The sequence below is a fragment of the Tinamus guttatus genome, unplaced genomic scaffold (assembly GCF_059628265.1).
Source record: "Tinamus guttatus ecotype Peru unplaced genomic scaffold, ASM5962826v1 Tinamus_guttatus_pri_ptg000782l, whole genome shotgun sequence".
Lineage (NCBI taxonomy): Eukaryota > Metazoa > Chordata > Aves > Tinamiformes > Tinamidae > Tinamus > Tinamus guttatus.
In genome coordinates this window covers 300,448-315,478 of record NW_028289316.1, presented here as the reverse complement: position 1 = coordinate 315,478, position 15,031 = coordinate 300,448, and the positions used below count along the sequence as shown (strand labels likewise).

The following is a 15,031-nucleotide window of genomic DNA, read 5'->3' as shown; positions in this document are numbered from 1 at the left end:
TGGCCGGGCCTGGCCGGGCCGGCGGCGGGAGGGGAGAGGGAGGACAATGAGCTCGCAGCGCGGCAACGTGTCGCGCCGGCGGCCGCAGCGCCACCAGAACGCGCACGGCTTCCGCAACGACAAGTACGACACGAGCGCCCGGCAGAAGGTAGGCCCTGCCCGCCCGCTCCCCGCCCCCTCCCCGCCACGAGCCGTTGGGCGACCGGCAGCGCGAGCCGCTGGTGGGGGGAGGGGCGCTCCGGTTTGGCGCAGCTCTGCTTGGCGCATCTCCTGTCTTGAGAATTTGTTCTGCACATTTTATCTCATTTTCTTTACGAACAGCGATTTCCATCTTGCATGTTTTTGATGTAACTTAAAAGGGACTTGGTGTTTCCTGTAGGACTTAAAGAAAAACATTCGGGAGTTTTTCTGGGTAGAAAAAAAAAATACAGAGTTGTCCATAATTGTTTTATTAGTATTTTTGCTACACACACCCCCTAGTTTCACATTATTGCTGTAAAGCACCCTTGTTGTGTCTTCATTGTTTTCAGGCAAGGAAAAGGAAGTAATTTACAATATATTTTTGGAACCTGCTTAATGTGCTTGTAGTTGTGGTACCGTAATAGCAGTGTGGGAGAGGATGAAGAGCAAGAGTGTGCCCAAGCAGTAACAGTGAATAAAAGAGGATGTTCCCTATTCATGGCCAAAGTGAAATCTAGAACAGAAGATGGTCCTTCTGACAAAGTTTTATCTCAATCTATTCCTATGGCAGTTATGTCAGTATTCCTTTAAGCGAACTTGCTTGGGTTGTCAAAAAGAAATACCTGGGGGAGGGGAAGAAAGTAATAAATCAAAGTAATGTCTCAAAAGAGGGAAGGTTTTTGTTAGAGACTGGTTTCACAGGTTGAGCAGGCTGCTTTCCTAGGGCTCCAAGCAGTGCTGGGTATTATTTACTGTGTGTCACTATGTGAATGATATTCAATAGAAATATTTTCCTGTCTACCCAGCGTGTGCACACACACACACACACAATATCCTAGAGAGATAGTCTGTCAAAAAGGCATTTTAAGAAATACAGAGCCTGGTATCAGTTTTGTAGCTTAGGTACTCCTTTAATAGCCACAAGGATATTTTAAGTATTTCACGTTATATAGAACTGGCTGCACAGGACCATGTATTTAACAGTAACAACAAAAAAGTAGCTAAGACTTGCTGTGAGTAGTAACTAAGATGTGGGCCTGAGGCTTTCTTCTTTCTCTTTCAAGCAAATGATTTCTTCCTCTCTGTACCTGCAGTTCTTGAAGCTGGCTGAATGTAGGGTTTTGAAGAAGCTGCTTTTTAATACAGGGTGAAATAACAGGAAGTAAATGAGGGGAAGGATGTATTTTCATTTGGCATATAATCACTTTTTTTGAGGCAGGGAGGGGAAGCTTTTAGCACAATGGGGAGTCTGCCTATAAAGGATAACTAGGCTTTATTCAGTTATTTAGAAAATTTGAAAATAAATTAGACTAATGAAAATTAAATGGCATTTAACAATATAGTTTCGATACAGAACATTGAGCTTTGCATTTCTTTCTTGTCTCTCCTTGATGCACATGTAGACCTGAATGATGTACCAAGGACATTCAGGCCATGATGAGGAGAAGGAAGTAATACTATCAGTTTGATCATGAGTACTGGCGGACACACTTCTCTCCTACCTCCTTGTGGTTGAAAGAATGCTTAGAGCTACTGAAAGAGGATTGATCTGCAAATCATTGCTTAAAAAATCATTGAAGGTTTGTGGCCTGTTTCTGACTACTGTTAAACACTGTACATCTCAAAACTATCTGGAAAGACTGTAGAACACTTATTAGTTTAAGATTTATGTTATGCTGCCTTCATGCACTCCATTAGCAGTGTTGAATAAAGTACATTACCTTCAGGTTGCTCTGTGAGTGACATTCAGGTAGTTATTTGCCGTGCTTTTGCTGCTTCTCTCAGTGGAGGAATAGCTGCGGAAGAAATTGATCTAATAGTCTTCTGACTTTTCCCTGCTGGCCATCATTTTATTTATTTGTGCTTTTATACTGTCTCTGACGGTGACCTTGCCGTCCTTTTTCTAATCTAAGATTAACATCTAAGATCACAGATGTGATTACTTGCAGAGCATGCTGACAGATCCATCTGTCTTTCTTTACTACAGCATTATTCTGGGTTGGGAAAGCTGAGGTGAAATACCCTCTCACCACAGTATGCTGCATCTGTACTGTATTTGGGTGCACCCTACAACAGTGCATGGAAAGCTTGTGTGCTATGTTGAATTGAAGTAGGAAGAGCCTGGCTGGGTATGACACCTTGTGCATTGTTACTGAATCTGTGAATTTGTTTATGGATGCTTGCTTTACATAGTATAACTCAGAACATCTGCTTGTGGCACTGAAATGAGGAACATAAATATACATTTTATATAAACTATGTTGTGTATGTCAACATGGAAACTGCAAATGAAGGCAGTTCTAGAGATGAAAGCAAATAGCATTCAAGAAGAACTTTTAGAACTCCATTGTAATAAGATGGTAAACCACAAAGTGATTCATATTTACACCCAAATGACTAATCTGTTCCTCCATTTCTTTCCTCTCATTAACTATACTCCAGATATACATCCCAGGTAATCTACATTTCCCTCAATTTCAGAGCTTATTAGCTCTGAGCTTTACGATAATGTTGGTGTCAGCTACTTCATCTGGCTGTATGGATGAGTAATTTCTTTTAGTGAAGACACTAGAGAGCCAGTAAGAGTGGAACAGGTGAATATTGGACTTAAACGTTGACTCAGTGAGTGTGACTTAAAGCTTTAGAAAGTAAGATATAGATAAACTGGTAATCGTTGGGCATTGTCAGATAACAGTGCTGGGGCTATTGGTTAGCTTGCACTCTTACTGCACACTAAGGGAGGTCAGTAGGATAAAGTCTGTTCTCTATCCATCCCCGTTACGCTCTGTTTAAAGTGAATTGCTACTACCTTTCCTGTATGAAGATTGGGAGCAAAAAGAGCATCAGATTTTGACTCTAATGTAACGCTGCAGTGAATATCTATTTTCAGTTGTTTGTGGGGGAAAGAGGATAGGAGGTGATTGTCAGTCCTTCTTCCAAGTGTTCACTACCTTCACTTGCTGGGTGCTTATGTATGTTTTGAGATCCATGATTGCTGTGGGAGAATGAAGGTGCTATAAAGTTCTTGACTGGATTGGACAAAGCTAAATGTCTTGATCTCCAAGGTGAGCTTTTCGAATTGGGCTTAAAAAAAGATTTTGGTTTTACAGGTGTAAAGAGTCCCTAGGAGTAAAGCACAGAAGTGCCTTAACTAGATTTATAGCTATCTGTACCCAAACTTGGGTTACCTTGCTAAACACATTTCTCTGTAGAAAAAATACGAGAAAGTACCCACACAGAAAATTGAATTTAAAATAACACTGGCACAATATGTGAGCAAATGAACTTCTTTAGACGACTTACTGAATTGTTTGTTAGAACTGACCTGTCTCCTTTCCCGCCTCCACCCCAACCCAAAGCTGCTGCTTTTATTACAGGGTTTAGTATCTGCCATGTTGTACTGCTCTGCCATCTCTGCTTAGTAATCACACTCCGGTGTTCACGAGTGAAGTTTTGCTTTTTGAGAAACATGATTGTTCAGAAAGTCTGCATTGAGCCATGGTGACCAAAACCTTTCACATGTGCTTCTGTGAAAGAAGTTTGTGGATGACTCTGGCATCGTGATTATTTGCACCAGAACAGACCACTGATAAGTCCTTGATGCTAGAGTTCTGTTTTTAACACAATCAATTCAATTTAATACAATCAATTAAAATACATGTATGTGTACAAATAACTAGAAATTTCTAAACAGACACTGAAGCTTCTTTGAAACTCCATCATTACATCTTGCTTTTGATTGATTTAATGCTAGTTAAGCTAGGGATTATTTCGTGTGCCAGGTTAGTAGGTGTAGGTGTGTGTGTTTATTTTAATACATTCTGAACTGCTGCTGACAAGTTGTTAAATGACTTAATATTGGCTAACCTCGTATAGAGAAGAAGATATTTTCTTAGTGTTTTATATATTTTGTCTACATACACCTGACAGTGTATATGTAATACATACATGGATTATTTTGTGACTGTGTTCTTCAAATCTGTGTATGTCTGTATGGCATATTTCCATTTCTGTAGAGAATATATAGGGGGTAATATGAGATAATGATTGGATCAGTTGTCCTGGTCCTTGGAGGAAGTACAGCAGTGGGGAAAGAGGAAAGAACTATTGCATGCAACAGGGAAATAGGAGTAAAAGCCATGAAGAAACTTGTGTGATAAACAGCGATTCTAATCCGTTAAGGTAGTTCGTATGCCAATAAATCAATTACAGACCACAAATTGTAACACATCTTCGTGTATGAGAGCTAGTTACCAAGGTAAAAAAGTTTTAATAGAAAAAAAAATAGACAAGCCTTGTTCAGGTCTGGTGTCTAGCTTTCTTTTTCTCCTTTTTTTAACTGTTAAAAGAAACTTCTTGAAAGAAAAAAGAACTCTTGAAAAATAAAAGGGGAATATATGAAAAATTACAAAATATATAAATTAGAAAAGAGTATTTGCAGGAAAAGTGAGTATTAGGGAGTTTTTTTGCTTTAACAAATAACTTTATTGGTCTGAGTGGAAACTGAGAAAACAGGAAAGTTTCTTATCTTTTGTATTAGGAGAGCTTATTCTTATATGTGCTATTTTGAATTCTAAAACTTTGAAAAGTCAGTTGATTCAAATCCTTAATTGTGGATGACTTTGCTTTTTTTGAACCTGCTTTGCTTTTAAAAATGATTTGGTACTTTTTGTCCAAGAAAAAAAGTGGAATTTATTATAAAAATCATAGGAAATTACAAATCAACCTGTTTCAGTAATAGTAACATTTAACAATTGTATGTTTTTCTGAGCAAAATAAACTTAGAAGATGTGCATATTAGGGTTAGAATCGGCTAATAATTTCTGCCTGCTCACTTCACATCAGTCCATCCTTCTCTGTTGACTTTCGAAAGCAACAACCAGCAAAAGAATGCTAATATTCATATTTTCTCTTGCATTCAATTGTGTCAGTACTTAAGTACATCACTGCATGCTTAAAGTGCCCCCACCACGTAAAAAGTAAAGAAAATTACTGAGGGGAAAGAAGAGAGAGAATTTAGAAGTTCTAGTTTTTCTTTATATTGCTATCTTCTGAGCAGATATCATATGTGGTTTCTTTGAGTTTCTAAGTAGGGCGTGTTGTCCTACAGTTGATTGTGTGTAGTCCAGGAGCCTATTCTCAGATGAGGATCTTAGTCATACATCAGTGTGATTGTTATAATAGATACAGTCTGATTTGTTGTCCTGATCCTGTATTAGTAGTACCATAATATTACAGCATCCTTTCTCTTAGGAATCATGTGCTTCTATTTCAAATATATGTTTGTGATTTAGCATGACAGTTTATTACATCTCCTTGAGACTACCTTCCAAAAAAATGTTTTCTTCCTGAAGAATAATTTAAATAACTGTAATTACTAGTTTTTGTATACTCAATCACTCTGTTTAATGCTTAGGAGAGTTTGCTTTTATTGCTCTGCAGTCTTGACCCTGTGATTCTGTGTGTCTAGATATTTGAGGATGATTTCTATATTTATTACTTATTTTAAACCTTAATAAAGGTGTCTCTTTTTATCTGCTATGTATCTTAACAGGAGGACTATTGGCACAATGGACTTTTGAAATGATGCCTTTTTTTTTTTTTTTTTTTTTTTAACTAGAACTCACAAGATCAATGGGTAGGAGAGGTTAGAAATTGCTCCTCTTTTTGTTAGTCATTTTGCGAATTATTCTAACTGAATTTTGAGTTATGTTTTTCCCTCTTTATTCCCAGTCTAACTCTTCTACTTACTAAATTCTGTTTTGAATTTGTGTAAGTGCTGTGCAAAAGGGTGGTGCATGTAACTTTGGAGGAGAACGAAGACGTAGGAGCATCATTGTATACTTCTTGAGACTGTGTTGCTCTACGCCTAGCAAGCTCTTCTGTCTCTGTCCATAGGATAAAATAGTCCTCTTAGCTCTCCAATCTTTCTAAATTTAGTCATCACTTCAATATTATTCAAAAAATACATCTGAGTACAAGCGAACTTCACTCTTACAGTGTTGTCCTCTAGTTAAGTTGAATTTTTCTGCAGTTCCTGTAGGGAATCTTCACCTTCATTGCACTCTCTCTCTCTCTGAAGTTAATGGCTTAATAAAGCCATTAACTTGATATAGCTTGACATAAAAGCCATTAACTTGATTAGCTTGATCTAAAAGTGGTATTATGTAGCTCTTCAGAATATGATAATGTTTCTTAGGGACTCAAAGTGATGTAAAAGTTTGAGATAACACTAGATTCCTTTTTCTTCGTGATTTTAGTGTATAAGCTGATAGCTGTTAGCTTTTCTTAGATGGCGTTCTTACTCTTCAGCTTTTTACTGCATATTTGAGTTAGCTGTGGTCATACCAAGAAAATGGCAGTGTGCTTGTGTCAGCTTAAAAGGACTGTGTCTAAATAATCTGAATACATAGGCAAGCTTTGATTGAGATTGACTGACTTTAAGTAGCTTGTGGAACTGTTGTTGAAGTTAAATTACATTATTTTACTTTTTTCTATAGCTTCGTATGTGTTATTCATCTTAAAGCTTTGTTTTTGTGGTTAAACAATGTGCTAAAGTATATAGAGAGAACACTGATCGCTGGGTTGAGGACGCTGCATGAGAGCTTGAGCTTTGTTATTAAATGTACACATTCTATAAAAATAAATGTGGAAAAGCCCAATTGACACTGCTTTTACGTCACCTTGTAGCCTCTTGGCTTTCCAGTAAAGTGAATGCTGGTAAAGTGAATGCTGGTAAAGAGAAGACCTATACTATGAGTAATACGAAAAGGCCTCCTAGAATTTGGAATGGCCTGCATTTTATTTTTTTGTGATTTAAAATATCCATTGCTGTTTCTCTTCAGCACCCAACTGATAAGCGTTGGGGGGAAAAGGCATTATAAATATCTACTGATAAGGATTATTCTCATTTCCATGCTTCATAAGTAATATTCAGTTCTTTTTAAGAAGAGTTTTTAATCAGCTACCTGTTTGACAGTCTTTAAATGGGAACTACTCTCTCATACAAAGGAAATTCATTCTTCTGTATTGCTTGTGTCATATGCAGCTCTTCTGAGCATGACCTCTTGCAACCCAAGTATGTGTCACGGTGAGCCCATCGGTGTTACACAGTATCATGTAGTTACAGCCCTTCACCTCCAGTTGCCATACCACTGTGTACTGTTGGAAACTAGCTAGTTGTCAGTAAGGGGCCAGTTCTCTTTTTAAAGGTAACCACTTAGCAGCAACTAGCAGTGTTCATCTCAAACCATCACAGTCTTTTGAAATTTATTGGGCTTCTCCTTAAAAATACAGTTAAAGTGCTTCTGCAAATACAAATTACAGCGTTTCTATTTTGCTCCTCTCCTGCATTACTAATTAATGCAAATCAGTAGAGCTGAGGGAGAAATGGGGGAGTTCAGGCTAATTTGCAGGTTATTAGTTATTTATTCAGGTTATACCACTTGGAGCTATTTAAGCACTGAAAAGAAGGCTTATCTTCAAATTGTGAGAATTTTGAAAGAATAAAGCAAGGTTGGTGCTGACAGAAGTTTGAACTGCCAGCCTTTTAACAAATATATGTGAGAACATGGCAATGATTTTCTTCCCTCAGAAAGATTCTAAGTTAGTTGCATGTTTGTAGCTACCCCACCTCTTTAAGCCTTTTGCAAAATGTTTTTTTTTTTTTTTTTTATCTTATTTTAACATGCTAACTCTGTCAGTCACTTGAAAGAAAAACAGCTCTTTTAACTGTAACAGTCAAAAAACACCACAGTTTCAGGTAAATAAAGCATGGGAAAATTCATACTGCATGGTTTAAGTTTAGTAAAAACAGAAAAAAATGAAAGCAAGCTCTATAGTATAATCTCACTCTTAAGCAGTGTTTCCTCTCTCACATACTATTTTGGAAATAGAGAGTATATTTTTAAAGTATAGAGAGTATATTTTTACTGTACTGAGGTAGCATTTTGTGGAGTAGTAAGAAGATCTTACTTCAAGACCTAAAAGTAGGTGATTACTTGAGAAGCTACTGTATGCATTAGTAAACTTTCTGATGTGTCTGTAAAAGAATAATCTAAATTTTAAGATTATGCAGAATTTGTACCAAAGAATCCCTACATGTTCTAACCATTATATGTGTTTTTAGACTGTAACGCATAATTTTGGTACAATAGCTGTTTTTTAGACTATTAAAATAGGCACAATGGAAATTCTAGGCATACAATTACTGTTAAAAGTTACTGCTGTTTAAATTGCTGTTGGCATTTTTGGAGCAAGAAGAAAAAGAAAAGATTCAGATTGAATTGGTATATGTCGCATGTTCTTTAAGACAACTGTATGGTTTCCTGTTCTCAGAATAACTTCTCCTGTGCAAACAGTGGAGGCCAGTTGACCTTTTATAGTCTCAAGGAGACTAAACTCAAAACACTGCAGAAGATCCTACAGTAAATTTTAAATTGTCTTCAATCTTCAATTGTCTTGAAGGTATACTGTGGTTTAAATTACTATTTCATGGATTTTTTTTCTTCGACACTGGAGAGCATAATATATAATAAACATATTACTTTGTAGTAAGGAAGGGTTATGATGAAAAAATGTTGAATGATTGGACAGCAAATAATGTGTCAATTCTATTTTATTGTGCCCTGAGAAAAAATCCTGAGGCAATTTGCTTTATGTACTGTAACAATAGCCTGTGCAGTAACAAGTTAAATATTAAGTTCTGCAACCTGTAGTCTTTGAATAAAACTGGTGTATTTTGGAATCCATTCCTAGCAAAGACATCTGTTTTGTAAAATCTCTAGGGATGGAAGTTACCTCACAATTAAAAAAGAAAAAAATTGTAATTTTTTTAAAAACACATTTAGTTTAATTACTAATAGCTCAAGAAGATACCTTGCTGTTGTCCCTGCTGAGTAAATTTACCACTAGCAAATATGTATGAAATACTTACTTTAGTATCAGTCAACATCTTTCTAAATACTGTATGAATCACAGAAACATATTTCTTCATTTTTTCTATCTTTCTTTTCAGAAAATAAATGCCAAGCTTCATGATGGAGTATGTCAGCATTGTAAAGGTATCTTGGAGTGGCGGGTAAAATTCAGCAAGTATAAACTACTATCCCAACCCAAGAAATGGTGAGTTAAGATACTTTGTGTTAATCACTGACAATATAATTTCTAAACTTTTTGGAGAATATTCTGATTTGGAAAACTACAAAGTATTAGTTGTTAATATACGACATTCTTCTAATTTGTAGTCTGAAGTGATGATATAAATGGAATGTTTATTTTGTACTTCATTACTACGTTATATCTACTTCATTAATTTCAAAAAATAAAGTTTTGAAAAAGAAACGTGCTGGAAAAGCAGTTGATTCTCCCTACTTTCTGTTAAAATGCCTGAACATTTTGATACTTACTGTGGACCTGTGAGCATGTCAGTGCATCTTGAACAAAAAGAGAAATTTAAACCAGATATAATTAAGTTTTTAAGACTTTATAGGAGGTCAGTATTAGAGGAAACCACGTATCTGATTTTCGCAGTTGATATTATCAAAAGTCATCAGCAACATTGTTTTCAGCATTTGGTTGTCTCCTTCTCTGGAGATGTTCAAACCCTGCTTGGATGCCACTCTGTGCCACGTGCTCTAGGTGACCCTGCGTGTGCAGGGGGCTTGGACTAGATGATCTCTAGAGGTCCCTTCCAACATTAAGCGTTCTATGATTCTATAATTTAAAGAATCTCTACTTCTACAATATATTTGTAATACATGCATTTCAGTGTTTTCTAGCATGTTCTTTTCTTACAGGAAGCTACAATCCTGAATATGAAATTTTCATCATTGTTTATATTCAGAGAGGAATGTGTTAGGCTAATTTTGTTGATATTCTTCCCTTTCCTCTTTTTTTTTTTTTTTTGGATTTGGTTCTTTTGCCTCATCTCTGCCTACCTCATAATATAAAATTTAAAGATGGCAACCAAGGAGTAATTCATAGAAGCATAGGAAAGAATTCCTAGAAATAGGAAAAGGATCATTGTGGGAAAACAACTGCCTATAGCAAAAAATATTTTCTGTGAACAGATAACTTAGATTGTGTGCCATTCTAAATCTACAGGCAGTGGTTTTTAGCCCTATGTATAGCAATATAGTGGTTGAGAGGAAGGATAAGGTTGTGAAGAATTTCAATGGGTGAATTCATAAATTTTACTACAAATACCCCAAAGTCTAATTCACACGTATTTCCTATATTTGAACATTAAAAAAATGAACTATTAAAAGGAAAAAGTCTGTCTATTTTGCATTGATAATGCCACTGTTGGGTAATATACTCCTGGGTCTTTGCAACTGAATGGGGGAGGAGAATACTAAGTGGATGTTGTCAGTGAGGTGACACTGTAGTTTCCTAAAGGAAGAGAGATAAGACCTAGAAATATTAGGGAAATCAGAGTATGATTTTGTCACTTACGGAATCACAGAACAGCTGAAATGGGAAGGGACCTCTGGAAATTGTTTAGTGCAAATCCCCGATAACCTTTTTCAGGCTCAACTCTCACTCTGTCCTCATATGAGATACACTTTAGTCCTTTCCCCATTTTAATAAGCATTTGCTGGACATGCTCCAGGTCTCTCTTGTGCTGGGCAGCCGCTCCGGTTGTGGCCTCACCAGAGCTGAGGAGGGGGCAGAACCACCTCCCCTGACCCATTGCCTTGCTGGCAGTGCTCTTCCTAATATCCCCAGAGACAGAGACTTAGGTTGCTAGAAAGCCAGCACTGACTTTATTTTCTGAGAAGTTCAAGAGGAAGACATGGGATTTTTCAAATTGAAAGCTTTTATTTGTAAAGTGCATTTTACTGTATTCTGATTTTCTTTTTTTGTTCAGAGAGAGGAAAAAGTTGTGCAGTTTTTAAAGCAAAGTAAACTATTGACGTGAAAGGAAAGGTTAGTGTTTTGCTACTGTGAATATAAAAATGCCTACTTTATATGTTTCGTTTTCAGTTCTAATTTTAAAAGTTATTTCTGAGAAACTTAAAAGAGAGGGAAAACTGGCAATGCTCTTTATGTTTTAGCAAGCATCAAAAACAATTGATTCATATGAAACTGGCTGTAACAGTGCATCTTCAGAAGAATACAGTAGTTTTGTCTGTACTGTCTTTGAACATAGAATGCTTAATAAATGCCTGCAAATAATATTTTAATGCTGTCTTCTTTCTCTTCAGTGTCAAGTGCCTCGAGAAAGCTGTAAAAGATCCTTACCATATTATTTGCCGACCCTGTGCTTGTAAGCTAGGAATTTGTGCAAAATGTGGAAAAGAAGAAGAAATTGTAATTCCGTAAGTAGCTCTTGGATTATGCACCTTCAGTACTGTACTTTTGTTTTCCTGTGCTAATAAAGTATGTTTGGAAACTGCCCTGGAGCTCATGTACCTTATGCCATATTCTGAATAATTATGACAGCAATTATTGTATTGAGTCATTAGCTTCAGTTTCTTCTGCTGAAGCCAGAGTGGAAAGCTTGTGGATGTTAGTGTGAGTAGTCTAAAGAATTCTTACTTGGATAAAACACTTTATTGTAATATCAAAGGGTAAATTGCATCCCCTCCTTAGGAACAAAGCACTTTAAAATGGATAGAGCACCATAAAATATGCATAGGCCAGTTTACTGTTTGCATTTAGTCTGTCATTTTATGATTTAGTTACTAGTGAGCAGAAGTAAACTAAATAAGGGCCGATGTTGAGCAAAGTAGCTACAATATATTTAATGTGATTTTGTTTTTATTACCCTTCTCCTGAAGTTCTGTCTTTATTGAGCATCCTGAATTCATTTACTAGTGCTTGTCAACTTGCCAGCAGTTGTTTATTTGGTCAATCTATTCACATAATTTTCCTTTTCTTCAAAGACTTTTTTTCCTTACTGTCTCTTCAATATAACATGAAAGTAATTTTTAAGTTGTCGCTCCAGTCCCAAGTAACATTCTGCTTCTCATTCCTTCCTTGTTTAAAAGATAGATGAACTCCAAAAGTAGCCTGATGATACCTTCAATTTGCTTTTTGTAGGATTGACAAAGGACAAGAAAGAACTGAGAGTAAGGCTCTTGAAAATGGCCAGGAGAGAGGTGAATTGAAGGATGAACTGGATTTTGAAGCAAACTTCAGTAGTACAGACAATGATGAAGATTCTGATGTGCTTGAAGAAAGATTCAAAAGCATGAGTTTTGAAAGGACAGGTGTCTAAAAGTTTCTATTTGAGAGACTGAATAAAATAAAATGTAGTAAACTGACGTTTGCCTTGAATTTCTGTTCAGAAAGCCTGGTTTGATATATACAGTTCTTGCAAATACAAGTTGCCACTTTTGTCTATTGATGCTTGTTTTGGGGGAAGGGGAAGAGCATTAATAAAAATGTATGACTGCCTATATATTAAAGCTGGAATTCTTGTGGAAAGATTCAGAGCCTGTGTCTCTTTAAGCATAGATGTTTTTTGGATATGTGTGACAACTTCCTGTTTCTCTGGAATAAAGCCTCTTTGTGGAATTGTTCTAAATTCAATATTATGTGACTGCTGTACAGCCACTTGGAAAGCTATGTGGAAAATATGTAGCATACATATAAAGGGCCCTGTCATAAAAAAAGGAAAAGCTAAACCAACTGTGGCAGTTTTTCTGAAGGAAAAACTCGAGACTATGTCAGCGAGCTTCCAAACAGAGCTGAGAAGTCAAGTGCTCATCACCCTTTTGCCTACTGTTTTTTGCATGCAGAAAGGGCTTGAATGCCATCACTGCTGTAGTTCACAAGCAATTAATGTTTTTTTTTTTAATTGTATATAAGTACAGATTTAAAGTTTGCGATTATTACTAGCAATGTCTTGAAAATGAAAAAAAAAATAAAAAATCTCAGAATTTTTTCCACATTTTTCGTTTGAATGCAGATCTGATTTTATTTTTCCTGATACGTATTTGTGTATCATGCGCAGATGTTCATATGGATCTGCATTTATTTTTAGATACAGATATGCACTGCAGTGCAGAATGTATAGTTAGAATGTATAGTTACTAACTCAAATCTTTCTACAGGTTATTTCAGTGTAGATTGAGATAGAGAAAGAGCTCAGCTAAGTTTGCAGTAGCTATCTCTTGCTGTAATTCAGAATGCTCTGGTTTCTTGTATATAATCTACTACAATAAATAAAGCAGAAGAACTACTGAACCATTTTATTTGGACTTAATCTGTGAAAAGATAACAATATAAAAGCCACAGTCATCATGGGTGTTGTGCCCGCTTCACTGTAGCACGCCCAGCAAAGACTTGATTCTCAAACTGGTTTCTTCAGATGAATTTCAGCTATTGTGATTTTGTTTTTCTCTTAAATTAAGGAAATACTGAAGTTTTAGTTTCTTTTCAATGCAGATAGAACTTCTGCCGCCGCATGCCTACTGTAGTTGTCCTTAACTACAAAAAAAAGCCCTTGGTTATCAAGGTAAGGAACACTAAGACATTCAACAGTCAATAGAACAGAAACTACTGGAACTTAAAAGACAACTTAAATCTATCTATTAAGCATTTAATGAGACTAATGGCCAAAAGCAACAGCAAAATTATCAGTCATGGAACAATGAGCTCGTTGGATTTTCCTAACTGCCTCAATGATTGTCATTACAGATCAAGCCCTAAGAACAGGCTTTTTCTTTTATTATTTTTATTTATTTAAGTTCCCTTTTCATTTTTATATAAGGTAGTGCTGCAATAAAACACTTTATTTGCCTTTTCTAAGTAATTTGTAAAATTGCTTTTGTAATGATTTCTGAGAAACAATAATTGCAGTTTCTTCTTGTTCCTTTTCCTTGCTGCCTTTCAACATGATACCTCAGAGATTATTTTATTTTTTTTCTCTCATGGGTAGATCTATCCATGGGTAGGTGGATTTTGCCAAGTGTTTTGCGGTAACGTGTAGCAGTAGACTGTTGATAAGCATTTTGTTCATTGTTGCTGTGGGGCATCATGATTTCTGTGGCTCTTCCCTGAGACAAAGTCTGAAGTTTTCTGAGTGTCTGGGGAGTTTTCCCTGTCTCTCTTTCTAGCATTGCTTATTGCATCTGCGGTTGGTCGTAAAGAACTAGTGCTGATGACCCTAACAGCCCATCTGCTCTCCCCGCCCAGTCTCTAGGTATGTTGTTTATAAGCTGAACAACCACTTTGGTATTCAAGCGCCTAGGTTATTTAACCTCACCTGATGAAAAACAAGAAATGCCTAGTTTAAAAATCTGTGGAAGGGTAGTGGTTTGTCTTGGCCAAGTCAGATAGGAAAGCTGTGGAGTGCCAATAGTGCTTGGTGGCAGAGGATGACGTTGACTTTGCCACTGCTGTGTGGCCCTGTCAGAGGTGTTTGGAAACACCTCTGTTTTCGGGTGGAAGGTTATGTTGTGCTGACAGAGGAGTCCTCCCAGCAGGACAACGGTGACGCCTGCCTTCGTGTGACATCGCCTGTTGTCCTGCCGGTTGACGTCAGTCATGACATTGAGTCAACAGGATAACCCCCCTGCACGTGATGAGCCGGGGTGGCAAGTTAAGAGGTAATTTGTAGTGGTCTCAGAAAGGGGCTCGTGAATAGGGAGCGATGAGTTTCATATGAAGTGGACTTGACTTTTGGAAGTGATAAACGTAAAGCAAACATTCTCTTGAGCGGAAAAATGTGGACATGGTGTAGCCTTTTGCCCAAAGGTGAGAGGAAATCCTGAAATGATAGGAAAATGTGTCATGGAACTGACAATAGCTACATAGTGTGAAAATAAGGGAAAGGGCTCTCTGGTGACAGTCTGTCAATACTAGGGAAGAGCAATGGCATGCAGAAAAGCAACATGTAACA

At 36.9% G+C, this 15,031-nt stretch overlaps 1 protein-coding gene across 1 annotated transcript; it reads left to right on the top strand.

Moving 5' to 3' along the window:
• Positions 1-7: 7 nt before the first annotated feature.
• CUNH9orf85 (chromosome unknown C9orf85 homolog) lies at positions 8-12,448 on the top strand. Its single transcript, XM_010220164.2, has 4 exons — positions 8-148; positions 9,197-9,303; positions 11,388-11,501; positions 12,226-12,448. Exons 1-4 carry the CDS (start codon positions 47-49, stop codon positions 12,401-12,403), a joined length of 501 nt encoding a protein of 166 aa, XP_010218466.2. The 5' UTR covers positions 8-46; the 3' UTR covers positions 12,404-12,448.
• The last annotated feature ends 2,583 nt before the right edge of the window (positions 12,449-15,031 follow it).

Excerpts from the sequence above, each read along its gene's own strand:
- CUNH9orf85 (XM_010220164.2), top strand. The coding sequence starts at position 47 with ATGAGCTCGCAGCGCGGCAACGTGTCGCGCCGGCGGCCGCAGCGCCAC. Across the intron at positions 9,304-11,387 it reads CTATCCCAACCCAAGAAATG|TGTCAAGTGCCTCGAGAAAG; the intron begins GTGAGTTAAGAT and ends CTTTCTCTTCAG. Across the intron at positions 11,502-12,225 it reads GAAGAAGAAATTGTAATTCC|GATTGACAAAGGACAAGAAA; the intron begins GTAAGTAGCTCT and ends TGCTTTTTGTAG.